This window comes from Coturnix japonica, chromosome 8 (assembly GCF_001577835.2).
Source record: "Coturnix japonica isolate 7356 chromosome 8, Coturnix japonica 2.1, whole genome shotgun sequence".
Taxonomy (NCBI): domain Eukaryota; kingdom Metazoa; phylum Chordata; class Aves; order Galliformes; family Phasianidae; genus Coturnix; species Coturnix japonica.
This window is the reverse complement of record NC_029523.1, coordinates 10269418-10283120: the sequence shown is the minus strand read 5'-3', so window position 1 is coordinate 10283120 and position 13703 is coordinate 10269418. Positions and strand designations below refer to the sequence as shown.

Below are 13703 nucleotides of genomic sequence, written 5' to 3'. Positions count from 1 at the left end.
TCTTACCTGGACTAATAAAAGGAAGATAAGGAACCTGATAAGGCCTGAGAGTTACAGCTGAACTCCCAGCCTTTGAACCAGCAGGTGTAAATTAAGTTTGTGGCCTCGCAGAGCACCTGGTAGCCTGTCCAAAGTCAGGTACATGATCGAAGCCCAAGAGGAATGACTGTGTACAAGCGCTGTGCTGGGAACTTTCATCTTATTATTGATTGAAGACCATCAGGGTGTGGACTGTTACTGAAGGCAGTATTTAATTTAGTTTATGACTGCACAGTCTGTTGCAATGAGGGCAGCAGGAGCTGGGTGAGTGTCTCACCTGTGATGTGTGAATCCAGCCCTGCTGTGGGCTGAGTTGTACAGTTCAGCTGTGTCAGTTTCAGTACTCAGCTCCTCTGTAGGATCCAGTCCCCAGCTTGCACCAAGTTCTGTAAGCTGATATGCAGCTGTTATAAAAGAGGAAGAGAGAAACAAGGAGAGCTGATAAGGTATTGTGTGCGCTCAGCAGAGGGTGGTAATTTTATTGGTGTGCGTAGGTTTCAGAAGTATGCAGTTCCTGCTTTGTGAAGCAATTAGCTTTAGTTCCACATGAAACTGCCTGTTCTTAGCTAACCTGTCATGCTGACCACTGAGAAGAGAGCTTGCAATCTATGCTCAGCTATCAAGCTGGACTCTTGGAGTCCATTTGGTGTGAATTTTGGAAACTCTGAAGCTGCTTTGGTGAATTGTGATGGAATGTGTTCTGCTGCTGGCGCTGTTGAGAAATACCTTGTCTGGTTTCCGAATGCAGCGTGGTGAACAGGACAAAGTGGATTTGTGGCTGTGTTTCTGGAAGCAAGATTAAATCGATGGTGTTACTGTGGGAGGAGTTCCTATTTATTTATTTATTTACTTATTTTACCATGATCACTCATCAAGAAAATAGTATAGTCCAAGGTGATGATGTGGTACGTGTTCTTAATATCTTCTCTTGTGGGTTTATCAGACTGTTGTGCTGCTTGTTATGTTTCCATACTGAACGTTTTGATAATTGCTCATAAACAATGTATTGATGATACACCTTATCACTGTAAGCAGCTTCATAAATAGATGGTTGTATGTCAGCAAGAAATGTGTTAACTCTTGTTCTTGTGACATTTCAGTTAAGTCTGAGCTCTGAGAAAGTCCTGAAACATTTTGTCACTTTATAGGCTCACGAAATGAAAATATTTTAGTCTTAGTTCAGCAAAGATGTGTTTTGATTATCTGTATTTTGGTCAGAAGTTATTACAAAAGCATCAACTGTTACGTTTTCTTAAGGGAATTATTGCGTATTGCTTTCTCTGTTTCTGCATCCAGGCATCTTTTTCTTTCTCCTTTGCTAGTAAGCTTCCACAAATATTCTTGCAGCCATACAATTTCTGAAGTAAATTATTTTATTTGGTAGGATAACGAGTGTGTACTTCACATCTCTGTGGCTTGGCAGTCAGTAGTTGCTGGCAGGTAACTGCAGTCTGTCTGAAATATTGATGCTATATAGATATTCTTGTGACCTTCAGTGCTCGACTGGAGCTCTCCTGAAGCTTGGGGACAGGTTAGGGCAGTCAGGAATATTTGAATAACACAGCTCTACAGATCTCTGATAAAATTCTTGTTCAACTAGAGAAGTCGTGTCAATGAGGAGACACGTCAGTTTCAGCTGCAGAGTACTTGGAGGTATGAGCACACGCTTCGGTAGTGGGTACAAAAGTAGGTAGTTGAGTCAAGCTCTGTGTACCTGTAGGAGTGAAACATTCACAGAGGCAGCTCTGGCGTAAGCCTCCAATATGTACTACACATGTCAGCTTTGGGCTTCTGAAAATAAGAACTGCATGCAATGCATTGACTTGTTACTGCTTTTCTTGAAATTAATTGCTTTCTTCTGCATTGGCATTATAAAAATGGTGCATAGTTTTCGGAATAAGTAGCTAGTGAAGGCAGTAATTATTAATTTTTTTATGAAGAACATTTCTGTGTATGGGTTGTTTTCATATTTAATGTGCATAAAGAACAGCAGGAGGTGATACCTGAGTAGCACTGGTAGTATATCCTTGTTGTGTCTCCAGAAGCAGCATTGCTTTTAGTTTCTTGTGTTAACTTGGTGTTAATTGGCAGCAAAGTGCAAAGAAAACCCTGTCAGGCCAGTCCTGACTCAGTCTTATGTTGATGCCATATTATCTGTCAAGGCAGAAATTGCAACCTGAAAAACTTCGGAGAGTTGGAAGAATGAGAAGGCACTCCATTCTAGGGATGGCTTGTTGCTGTGGGGATACTGGGCATTCTGCAGCACTGCAGTAGGGGCTTTTTATTTTTTATTCCAAAGATATCTTCTGAGCCTTCATTTGTGTAAAGAGGTCTGTGATTGGATTAACTTTAAAGATTTATTTTGTGAAACCAGTATTTGGAAAGGTGACTGTGTTAGTAGTCTGTGTTTGTTTTTTACAGATGAGAAATTAAAAAAAAAAAATTAAAAAATCTGTAATTGCCACCTCATCTAATGTCCAGATATGCTTTCCCGTTTCTAATAATGTATTTAAAAATGCCTTTCAAGTGTTAATCTCCTTTTTCTCTTGAAATATCAGATTACATTGGTTGTTTACCTTCGCTGGAGAGGTCTCTGGGTAACTTAATATGCTGATTCCAAATGAAAATGCCCATATGCAGTATTAAATTTTAATCCTAATTTGTTGTTTGTTTGTTTATTTGTTTTCTATTTCAGGAAGAAAATAATCAAGAAATGTCTACCAATTTAAAGTACCTTTCCTTGGGCATCCTGGTTTTTCAGACCACAAGTTTAGTGTTGACAATGCGTTACTCTCGGACACTGAAAGAAGAAGGACCTCGTTACTTGTCCTCTACTGCAGTAGTTCTTGCTGAACTTCTGAAGATTTTGTCCTGTGTTCTACTGGTCTACAAAGACAGCAGTATGTGTTCAGTTTTGCACCAAGTAATTTCTTTAATATGCTGTATTGTAATGGCAATTGCAAGGCAGCCGTGTGAGTAGAGGCTCACAAAAAAAGCATTTTGCTTTCTCATTAAAGAGACAGCCTTGGGAAGGCTGTAGTCATACTTCACTTCTCAGCACACCCATTAGAATGTTGTGTCTGCTGAAGTGAGTTCTCTTAAGATAACTCTGCATACTGAGGTGTACAAGAATAAATTTTCTACTAGCAGCTTGAAGCTTGTTTTTTTGCTCGGATATTTTAAGGAATTTATAAATAAATGTAGGGCAACATGAAAAGCTGCGTGTCTGAAGCATGAATGATAATGTAGAAGCCTGTAACTAAATTACGCAGGTACAGGAGGGGAAATAGCAATCTCATCAATACAGAAAGAAATGTTTTAAGCTTAAAAAAAAAAAAAAAAAAAAAGGATTTACTCTCATTTAGTACATTTTATACTGCATTTATCCAGTTCTCTGACATGTGCATTAGGTTTTCAACAGTTTTAAAATATCATTGCATATTCATAAATATTGATGATTCTGTAGGCCCCTAAACATGCACACTGTAGGCGGTACTCTTTAAGTTAGCAGCTTCAAATATGACTATGAATAAGTTTTATTTTAATATCAATTGAATAATTCATAGAATCATAGAATATCCCAAGCTGGAAGAGACGTACAGGGGTCATCAAGTCCAACTCCTGGTTCCACACAGAACCACCCAAAAATCGGACCATAAATCTGAGTGCATTGTCCAGACACTTAACTCCAGCAAGCTCAGTCCCATAACCACGTTCCCTGGGGAGCTTGTTCTAGTTCTGATATTCCAGGCTACACCAACACATTTTTCACGTTTATGAAAGACAACTATTATGTAGTATTTTGGTTTCGTGGTAGCAATGATAGATATAAAAAGGGGGAAACTGTTAATCTGGAAGTACAGAACGTTGCTCTATGTTTTCTTCCCTTCTCGATTTAGTCCATGAGTCTATTTCTGTGTTTCTTTGGTAGAGTGCAATTTACGGACCCTGAACAGAGTGCTACATGATGAAATTCTTAATAAGCCCATGGAAACTCTTAAACTTGCCATTCCTTCAGGAATTTATACTCTTCAGAATAACTTGCTCTATGTAGCATTGTCAAACCTAGATGCAGCCACATACCAGGTACTGTACATCTGGATTGCTCTGAAAGTTTCAAAAGACAAACATGAATTATGTGGTAATAAGTGTTTCTGGTTCTTTTAGGTTACATATCAACTGAAAATTCTTACCACGGCACTATTTTCTGTGTCCATGTTAAGCAAGAAATTGGGTATATACCAGTGGCTGTCATTAGTAATTTTGATGACAGGAGTGGCGTTTGTGCAGGTAAATAAATGTGAAATGTTTACTCAAGGAACGTGCATTTCTATACTGATAGTACAGCTTCCTGGTTGTAGCAGCTGCACACCGGTACCGGAGTACAGCCAGGAGCTACAAACCACAACTGGCCATGGCTGGAGGACACCAGGAACAGTTCAAAGGCACAAAAGATAACAGCTCTTCTTGAGTTCTTGTGACTCTGGACTAGCCTGCAAATAACAGCTATAAAAGTATTTGTAGCTTCTGATATTAACAGTTGGGATTCACAGGTCTGTGACAGCACAGTCCTGCTGCTCACCTTATGATGTATGGTTTCAGCATGGCAAATTGACTTGAATTTTTTCAAGATCAAAATCTTTTCCAAGTGATGGAGGTATAGGAATGTGTAGTTTTTAGAGGGATTGTGGGATAAGAGACTATTTAAGAGTTTTTAGTGGATTTTAGGGTATTCTAGAAATTCTTATTGTAAATCCTAAAGATGAAAAGAAAAACTAAGGATTAAATTTTATGTATTTTTCCAATTTTAACCACTAAAAATAAGAGCAAAACATCCTGACAAAAATTAACAGAGTTAATTTTAACCTTAATGACATCTGGGCTAAGTGGTGTCCTGACTTGTGTATAGAAGAGGTAACCAGCTGATGAGTGCTAAAAGTCAGTGACAATGAATGACCAGGGTAAGTTGTGCTGGAATTCAGGGTCAGTGCTGAAGAAAAGTTATGTCTTTGCAGTTCTTTAGAAGTATTTATGATGCAAAATACAAAAGTTTGCTAGCATGACATTGTCTGCATTTAATAATTACTATTGTTGCTTTAAAAATATCTTCTATAAATGGTTGTGACTTGATTTTAACAGTAAGTTTGAATCACTCTTTTTATATCCAGTGGCCTTCAGACTCTCAAGCAACAGCTGCTAAGGAGCATTCAGCAGGATCTCAGTTTGTAGGCCTGATGGCAGTTCTTATTGCATGCTTTTCTAGTGGATTTGCAGGCGTTTATTTTGAGAAAATTTTAAAGGAAACTAAGCAGTCTGTGTGGATACGAAACATTCAGCTTGGTAAGTTTAATTTCAATTACCTCTCAGAATAGGGATACTACCTTCTGATTTAAGATAAATGTGCAAAAATATGAAATATCAAAAACATGCACTGGTCTGCATGTGTGCTTTATAAATGAGTAGTATGCAACATTCTAGGAATTGCTTCCTGCTGTCAACCTAGTTCTTGATTTAACTTTTTTATAATGTTTGTAAGTTTGTATGGAATCTGTCCATTAAATTTTACTTAATATGTTCTAAAGAATATTATCTTATGCAGATTTGGTGTATCACGTGTGTCTTTTGCACAAATTATTAAGATAAGCACTTATAGTATCCTTTCCTCTGTATTTTTTCTTTCTGTTGGAGTGTTCAACATTAAACACAGAACATTAAAGTAAAATATGTTCCTAAATAAATGCTTTGAGACTTATTTTACAGTAGAGATTTTTTTTTCTCTTGTCTAGATAGGCAGTTTTTATAGGTTGGCATTTTTAATACAAGAAAAAAGCATGCATGTTTGTGAATAAAGAAATAATGAATTTATGTTTATTTCAAGTACACAGATCAGTTTGTTTTAGTTGTCTGAATAATCACCAAATAACTGTATGTACATATGTATGGGCATTCATCCTAACTTTTAATGTTGTTACATATTGTGCACCCATCAGTAAGGGAGTGCCTTTTCTTTCCAAAGTAGTTCTGCTAGAGCCTAGATATTAATGCAGCAGAGTTAATTTCAAGAATACCTCAGTGTATCCTATCTGTGAGTGCCAGGTAGCTGCTCACTTAAGACACTGGAAGTTTTTATTTCACTCTAAATGATGTTCTTCTTTTCAGATGGAAGGAAACACAATGAAAATTGTGGTGAGCTTTTCACAGAATTGAGAGGAATAGAGCCTAGATCAGTCAGAGAGGAAGGAGATGTCTCCATCTCTTCCATTCCTGAGGGGGTTACAGAAAATTTCCCACCTAACAGTACAAAACTATACTCACCAAATTATAAACTTGGATCTCATCTCTGTTGCTTCTTTTGACATCATCTCTGCTAGTAAACTAATTGAACTGATAGGTCACCTCATTCCAGTAGAAAGCAGTGAAAGATATGCATATGAAAAACTTCTAGTGGAGACAGACAACATTCCTGATAAGTGTAGAAAATTGCTTTCTAAAAGAAATGATATGTGAACACTGATTGCATTTGGATGTTGCAAGTAGCAGTCCAATTTTAAAACCAGATGTGTGTGAGCAGTGCTTGAAGACAGGAAACCTGTTTGGCTGCGTGTTTTTTCACCTGCAGCTTCTAAATCAATCTTTTACTTCCAGGATTCTTTGGCAGCATATTTGGACTGATGGGTGTATATATATATGATGGAGAGCAACTGTCAAAAAATGGATTTTTTCAAGGATATAATAAACTTACTTGGATAGTTGTGGTTCTACAGGTAAGATATATTATGTTTCTGTGATTTGGAGATTTACCCTTCTGTAAGTGGCAGGGGAAATTAATGAGTGTAGGTGAAGCTACTGGGATGTCTACAGTCAAAAGTCTAACATAGCACTATTAAAAAAAGTTTCTAAATAAAAGCTTGGAAAATTCAGAGCAGGTTTGTGATTGTTGTGCAATGTAAAATTATGTAAGCATTATCTCATTTGTGATGCTTAAAATATATATATATTTTTAAGTACATGTGTGCCCTTTCCCTTACAGCTAAAAATTTATAGTGCAAGTGTTTTCTGCTAAATTTAATAGTGGTAGTATGATAAACAACTTCTTTATTGGGAAATAGAGTGGATTTACATAACATGAAAAAACTGTAACACTTTCAGGCATAGACTGTGGCTTTTTCTAAAACATGACTATTCTGTTAACATGGATACTCTCAGTGGGATTACCATGTTGCAAATCCAAGCTTCAATATTTTGCAGGCACTTGGAGGCCTGGTGATTGCTGCCGTTATAAAATACGCAGACAACATTTTAAAGGGATTTGCAACTTCTCTCTCTATTATACTTTCAACATTGATCTCCTATTTCTGGCTTCAGGATTTTGTTCCTACAAGGTAAGAATTATTTTTCACTTGTATGGAAGAAAGCAGTGATTGAAAACTTAATGCTTATCAGATATAACAGCAACAATAAATAAATGAAAACAAGCTAAGCCAGCCCTATAAGATAGGTAGATTCAACTTCCACAGAAAAATGTAGTTTCATAACATAGCTATTGCTAAAACTTTGCAGTATACTTAATCAAGATTAAGTTTTTCGTAAGATAGAACCCCCCACAGATAAGGAAGAACTGAATCTCAAATCTCAGCTTTTGACAAACCTCTCTCCTCCAGTCTATATTCTTTTCTTTTCATCTGCTCTCCCTCGGTTTGTTCAGCTCATTCCTCTTTAAATCTGATGCCTGCCCTCCACTGTTTTTGGCTCTGCTCTTGAAACCAGCTTCTCCCTGGCTGCCTGTTCTGAGTAAGACCGGGACAAAGGGATTACTCTTGTTCATTTGTTGTCTTCTAAACTGACATATCTTCCACCTCATTGCAAGATGACCTGTGACTGAACAACAGTAGTGATGATGATCTATTTATACTGCTTTTCATCCAATCTCTAAACAGTTCTAGAAGAGATCATTCAAATGTATTAACAGGATTTTGCTTATAGTGAACATAAATTTATCATATATACTACACATTCAATATATAAAACTATTTCTGATATAAGCTTTTAACCCAGAAGTAGAATACACAGTGTTAGCAGATGTTAAAAATATCTGGGTGGCCAGTAGTTGCACTTCTTTAGCTTCTGCTTGCATTTTGCATAGAGCTTTAGTTAAAAGGAATAGAAATGAAAGATCAGTCTGATTACCTTTGACAGCTATTCTATGAAAATATGTTTAATTTCCAGAATATGTCAGTGTAATGATAGGTTACTTTGCTTATCTAGATGCAGATCTTTTATTTCAACTTTTTCCTGAATTCTTCTACAAGAAATACGTGGACATTTTTCATTAAAAATTGGATGAATGTGATTTATTCTTCCTATGTTCCCACAGGATTGATGTCCTTTCTTTGACTGTACTGCATAAAATCTTGTTAACTAAAACCAGCTAACTTTTGTTTTTTTTCTTCCATTCCTATTCTATTCAGTGTCTTTTTCTTCGGAGCCATCCTTGTAATAGCAGCTACTTTCCTATATGGTTATGATCCAAAACCTGCAGGAAATCCCATTAAGGCATAGCTGACTTCTTTATCAACATGCTTCTCAAGATCGTACACTGGGGGCCTTGCTAAAAATGGCATGTGGAAGGTGCCATGGTGCACTGCAAGGAGAGGATTACTACCCTGAATCTAGTGAAGAAATTTTTGAGTAGTTTTGAGCCAAAGGGGCTAAAGATGGAAGATGATACTGTCTGTGACTGGTAGAAAAAATGACAGGGGAAAGCCCTGTGCAACTCGCTAACAAAAACTTGAAATGAATGAAAAGTTTCCAAGAAACTGCAACTAGGAATGTTTACAGCTTTGACCTGGGATTGCATCAAAAGAATTTACTGTATTGACTGCTGCACTCTGTCCTATGCACTCTTTGAAAGAGCACATGACAACGTTGTCAGATTGTATGTTTTTGCAATTTTGACTCTATTTAATGTTAGTACGTGTTTTTAACTGTTTGTCTATTTACATGAAGTCAACTGAATGCACATTGTAGTCCTAAAGTGATGGTTCTAATTAGGTATTCCTTATTAAAACTATGAAAATCGAAGTATGATTGAAAGACATTTTCACAATAACAAATATTTTTATATTTTAGAAGGCTGATTTAATAACAGAGGTCTGTGTTCTGTTGCTTATATAAAGCTATTGTAAGAATGTTAATGTTCTCACCGGTGCGCTAAGGGAGAAACTGAGAATGAAAGCTGGAAGTCTGTGTTGATACTCCAGCCGTCATGAGGATAACCTGTAGTGTTCCAGCAGATGCAATAACTCTTTGAGCACAGGACACAGTTTGCTGCAGTAATCTGGCACTATGAGGTGGGTTATAATGGAGTGCTTGCTCAGATGTAATGTTCATTGTTTTTTATTTTTATTGATTATAAATCAACTTATTGGGAGAACTTCTAAAGTAGAATGTAGTGGGGGTTTTTTGTGTTTTTTTTTTGTTTTGTTTTTTGTTTTTTTGTTGCTTTAAATATCCTCTGAGGATTTATTTTTTACCTGCAATTAAAGAAAAAGAAGCAGCCCATAATAAACATTTTAAATGCATTGTTGTTGTCTGTTACAGCTCCAGATTGAGCCATTGTATTACATGAATCTGTGTACTGTACTGTATTTTATTACAGAGGCTTTTATTTTATTTTATTTTATTTTTTTTACAATTCCTGTTTACTCATGAACTCTCAAAGGCCGTCTCAGTACATTTGTATTTAATGGCATAATTAGGGTTGTTGTTGTTATTATTATTATTATTAATAATAATTTTGTTCTGGGAGTCCCTGAGCTAACAGACCAAATGGATTCTGTGGGGCTATTCAGTCTAGTAGCGGAATTACTTTAATAGGAAGGAGAATGAAAAAGTACTGAATTGTGCAATAGATAAGTATAAAAGCATGCTATTCTTTCGTTTTCAACCAAAAAAAAATATATATGTATATCACAAAGAAACATGCAAAATCAACTGTTAGGAACATTTTGTTTGTTGAAGTACTTGTGTATAGTGAACTGAGAAAGAAACACACAAAAACAGTGCCGGAACAGTAAACAAAGAAAGAAAAGGCTTAAAAATCACTTGGTTTTTGGAGATCTATTCACAATGGATATAAATGTAGGTGACTTCTTACCTATTCATTACATATGTAAAGGTATATATTATCATATCAGTAACATATCAGTAGTCCCTTCCCATTCAGCTAAGTGTTAAAAACATTTGTTGTTGCTGTTGTTCCTTTTCCCTCTGCTCTATCTCACTTCTTTCCTGTGCTGGATATGATGTGAAGAGAGAGGTGTTTCACAATGTTTACCAAAGTACCTCAGTCTGTTTTCCACAACAACTCAGTCATGGATTGCAAATAGACGATTCTCTAAGAGGACTCTGAGATTTTTAATTACATGTTTAATTAATATTTAATTAAATATTGTAAAAGAATAAGGAAAAAAAAATCTAATTAGCCAAGTAAACATAGTCTTTTCTTTTGTTGTTGATAACATGAATTATGTCTGTAGCATCAGAGTAAGCCAGTGAAGAAATTTCAGTTATGCCAAGGGCTGACTAAGCTTTCTGAGCTGTGAATCTACCCCAGCATGCCGTAAGTGCAAGAGCTATGCTACTCAGTAGTTAAAATTATCTGATATTACCCTAAGTTGACATCCTATTTTAATCTTATTGTTTCACCTGTAACGCTCAATCTGCCTAAGTGAAAAATGACATTTAGTCACCTCGCCACTGAAATGCAGCATGAGGTCAGATGTATGCAAAGAATAGTGGTTCACAGCATTGTTTAGTGCAGAACGGGAGGTATGTGTGACTGAAATGATTTGATGAGTCTTGTAGTAATGTTTGGCCTACGCAGTGGTAATACTTTTGATTTCGTGAATCACAAATCACAGTAGTGGAAATGCTCAGGCCATATAATAGGATACTTTGTTGAGGAGTTTCTCAAAAATCAGGAGAAGCAGGTTAAGAATGTAAAACCAATTGCATAGAAAGGGACCAAATAGGCCAAACGACACGGTTTTAATATATCAGGAGCATCAAGTTGGTCTTTAAGCTTTTAGGAAATAACAGGAATATGTGATCTTTGCTTTTGAATAGATGTCATCTTACAGCCTTGGAATATCATGAATGTGCTGTATTAGGGATCATTAACTTCTGTGGGTAGATAAAGGACTGTCAGTTTCCAGTCCATTATGTTTTCTAGCAGAAGTGTAAATCTCTTAACATGTTTCTGACAGTAAAGGAAATAAGAGTTTTTAGTTTTGGCTGCCTTTCCTCAGCTGTTTACAGAGCCTGGAGGCCCTACAGGTTAAAAAGCATTATCCAGGAGAAGAGGGATGGCGCTGCTTCTTGTGATGAAGGGTTTGAGGAAGTTTGCAACTGTTACAGAAAGCAATCAGTTTGAGAGCATAAGTGTTTTTTTCCCTTTGGGATGCTTTGGATCTGAGGAAAAAAGAAGATCTTTCTGATCTGTGTTTCTGAATTTAAGACAATGGAATTTGTAGTTTAGCTGTATATTTAGGAATTTAATCCACAATCAACAGGATTTTATTTAAATATTTATAAAGTTATAGCTAGGTATTTATTTGCGTAATTTGAATTATGTCTTTTTTTAAAGGCTTACATAATAGGATCAGTAGTATTTATTGAATACTGGGATGCTTAGTAGGGTTGTGTTGGTTTGTTTGTTTTAGTCTCTGGGATACGTGATAAATGGTGAAATACCAGTAAGCTATTAAAACTTTGTTCAAAGCAAAACAAATCATCAGTTCAGTGGTGAAAACTCTTAAATCTAACATGGTAAGACAAACTTTCCTTTAAATTTTGTATTTTTGTGCTGTCCACAAGTGCCCGGTGATCCTTGTCTCAAAGAACTCTGATAACTACAGCTTTTTGAAAGTCCTTTGTTTAGACAAACTGCAACAACACTTGTACAAGATAATACCTGTTTATACTTTAACTTTTTAAGATGTTTGTTTTACCTTTGTTCTCAAAGAAATGATGATGTTTTGTTAGCATATACTTACATTTCAGTTACTCATGTGGTCCTTTTTCAGATTTTTAAGAGCATATGATCATTTTGTGTTCCTGACTTCGTTTTATGGCTGTAATTTGAGCAACTGTAATAGAGTTTGTTAAATTGTTTTAACATTGATAAATGAGACTTTGCATTTCTTACGGTTTTTGTTGTCAGTAACTTTCATGTTTTAATGTGTTTCCTTATCACCATGTATGTTCTGTTGTGTGTAAGCAATTGCCACGTACAGATTTGAAGTTGTTACTCACCGTGTGTTTCTTGCTGGATATTATGAGGGAGATGGATGATTGTTTTTTTCCTTTTTGTAAGAATGAGATCATTTTATCAGGGTAGCTGTGTGTGTGTACACAGACAGGTGTGTTTACCTATAGCGTGTTGTTACACCGTATCTCTGGGACTGTAAAAAAGTCCAAGTGTACCCTTTGGCTTTTATTGTTGTGTGCATTTTTAATGCTAATTTTTTTTCTTCCCTACAGGAAGTTATTTGAACTAAAGAGTTCTTCTCTTTCCAGGTGAGCTCACTATATAATTTTAGATATCTAGAATGAGGGTTTTTTAGTAGAAAAAAAATGCCGAAAAAATAAGTGGGATAAATTAGATGATAACTTCTGCTCCAGTTACTGAGAACCCAAATTTCCTGTTCAGTTAAATTTATACCTTTGCCTAATTATTTCCTGCTAGGTGAATTCATAACTCTGCAGGAGCAGAAAGCAGTCTGTCCTGAGCTGCAGCTCAGTGCTCATTATTGACTGACTGCTACGAATTTACATCCAAGAGTAAAATTTGGCCGTAAAATTGGTGCCTGTAGTCTTCCATTCTCATTTCCATGGCAATTGGTAGCTGAGCAAGAATGGCTTATGTGCTAAACATGTCCTTGTTGCTATAAGTAACTCCATTAGATTTCTGAAGTTTTCATTACTGTCAATGTATTTTAAATGAAGTTTTAAATATATGAACCCAAATATAAATTGTGCATTCAAACTTTGTGGCAAAATTTTTAGGGTAGAGCTAGGATTTTTTTTTCTGTGTTGAATACAATTCTAATATATGGTGTTTCCCAGCAGTTTCCTACTTTGTATGAAAGGCTGAACAGTACAGTGCAAGTGTTCAGATGTCACAGTCAAAACTTTTGCTTCTTTTCCTCAGGAAATTAAATGCTTGTCAGGAGTTTGTCTCAGTTAAATCGTGGTAGAGCGAGTTGTGTCAGGACTTACGTAGGAAAGTGGAGTTTGCAGTTTGAAGGTATGTGGCTGACTGCAATTCACAGCAGCAAAAGCAAGTTGTATTTATCTGAAGCTCATTCTAAAACTAGGGATTCTCAGTCTATATAAGCAAACTAGGTGTTTATCTTCATATGCATTTATTTTTGGATAATGACATGGATAACAGAGGATGGTCTAATTACAAGTATGATGAAAAAACAGCTGTTTAATCAGCATAGTCACAAAATGTCTTTTAACCTTTAATTCCTTCCGTATGATGCATGTTTGCATGTGACATGCCCACCGAAATGTGGCAGTGCTCTTTGTGAGGAGCCATGCCAAAATCTCAGATCCCTACGGAGAAACCGTGGAGAATGGGATGTTTCCTCAGAATT

At 36.2% G+C, this 13703-nt stretch overlaps 1 protein-coding gene and 1 long non-coding RNA gene across 6 annotated transcripts in view; one reads left to right on the top strand and one right to left on the bottom strand.

Annotated features, from left to right (window-relative positions):
• Nucleotides 1-12349, top strand: part of SLC35A3 (solute carrier family 35 member A3) — an 18786-nt gene extending 6437 nt beyond the window's left edge. For 4 of the 5 annotated variants that reach the window (XM_015870168.1, XM_015870167.2, XM_015870169.2 and 1 more), the window contains exons 2-8: nucleotides 2735-2939; nucleotides 3971-4125; nucleotides 4207-4329; nucleotides 5208-5379; nucleotides 6685-6803; nucleotides 7288-7421; nucleotides 8508-12349. In XM_015870168.1, coding sequence (XP_015725654.1) covers nucleotides 2753-2939; nucleotides 3971-4125; nucleotides 4207-4329; nucleotides 5208-5379; nucleotides 6685-6803; nucleotides 7288-7421; nucleotides 8508-8598 — 981 coding nt within the window. In that variant the 5' untranslated portion in view covers nucleotides 2735-2752 and the 3' untranslated portion in view covers nucleotides 8599-12349. Of the gene's footprint in view, nucleotides 1-387; nucleotides 945-2734; nucleotides 2940-3970; nucleotides 4126-4206; nucleotides 4330-5207; nucleotides 5380-6684; nucleotides 6804-7287; nucleotides 7422-8507 lie in introns of those variants that run through there. The other variant, XM_015870165.2, reaches the window with a different exon arrangement.
• On the bottom strand, nucleotides 8774-13703 carry LOC116653777. Its single transcript, XR_004308213.1, has 2 exons — nucleotides 10710-13703; nucleotides 8774-10673 (listed from the first exon to the last, which is right to left on the bottom strand). It is a non-coding gene; the product is annotated as an uncharacterized LOC116653777 (long non-coding RNA).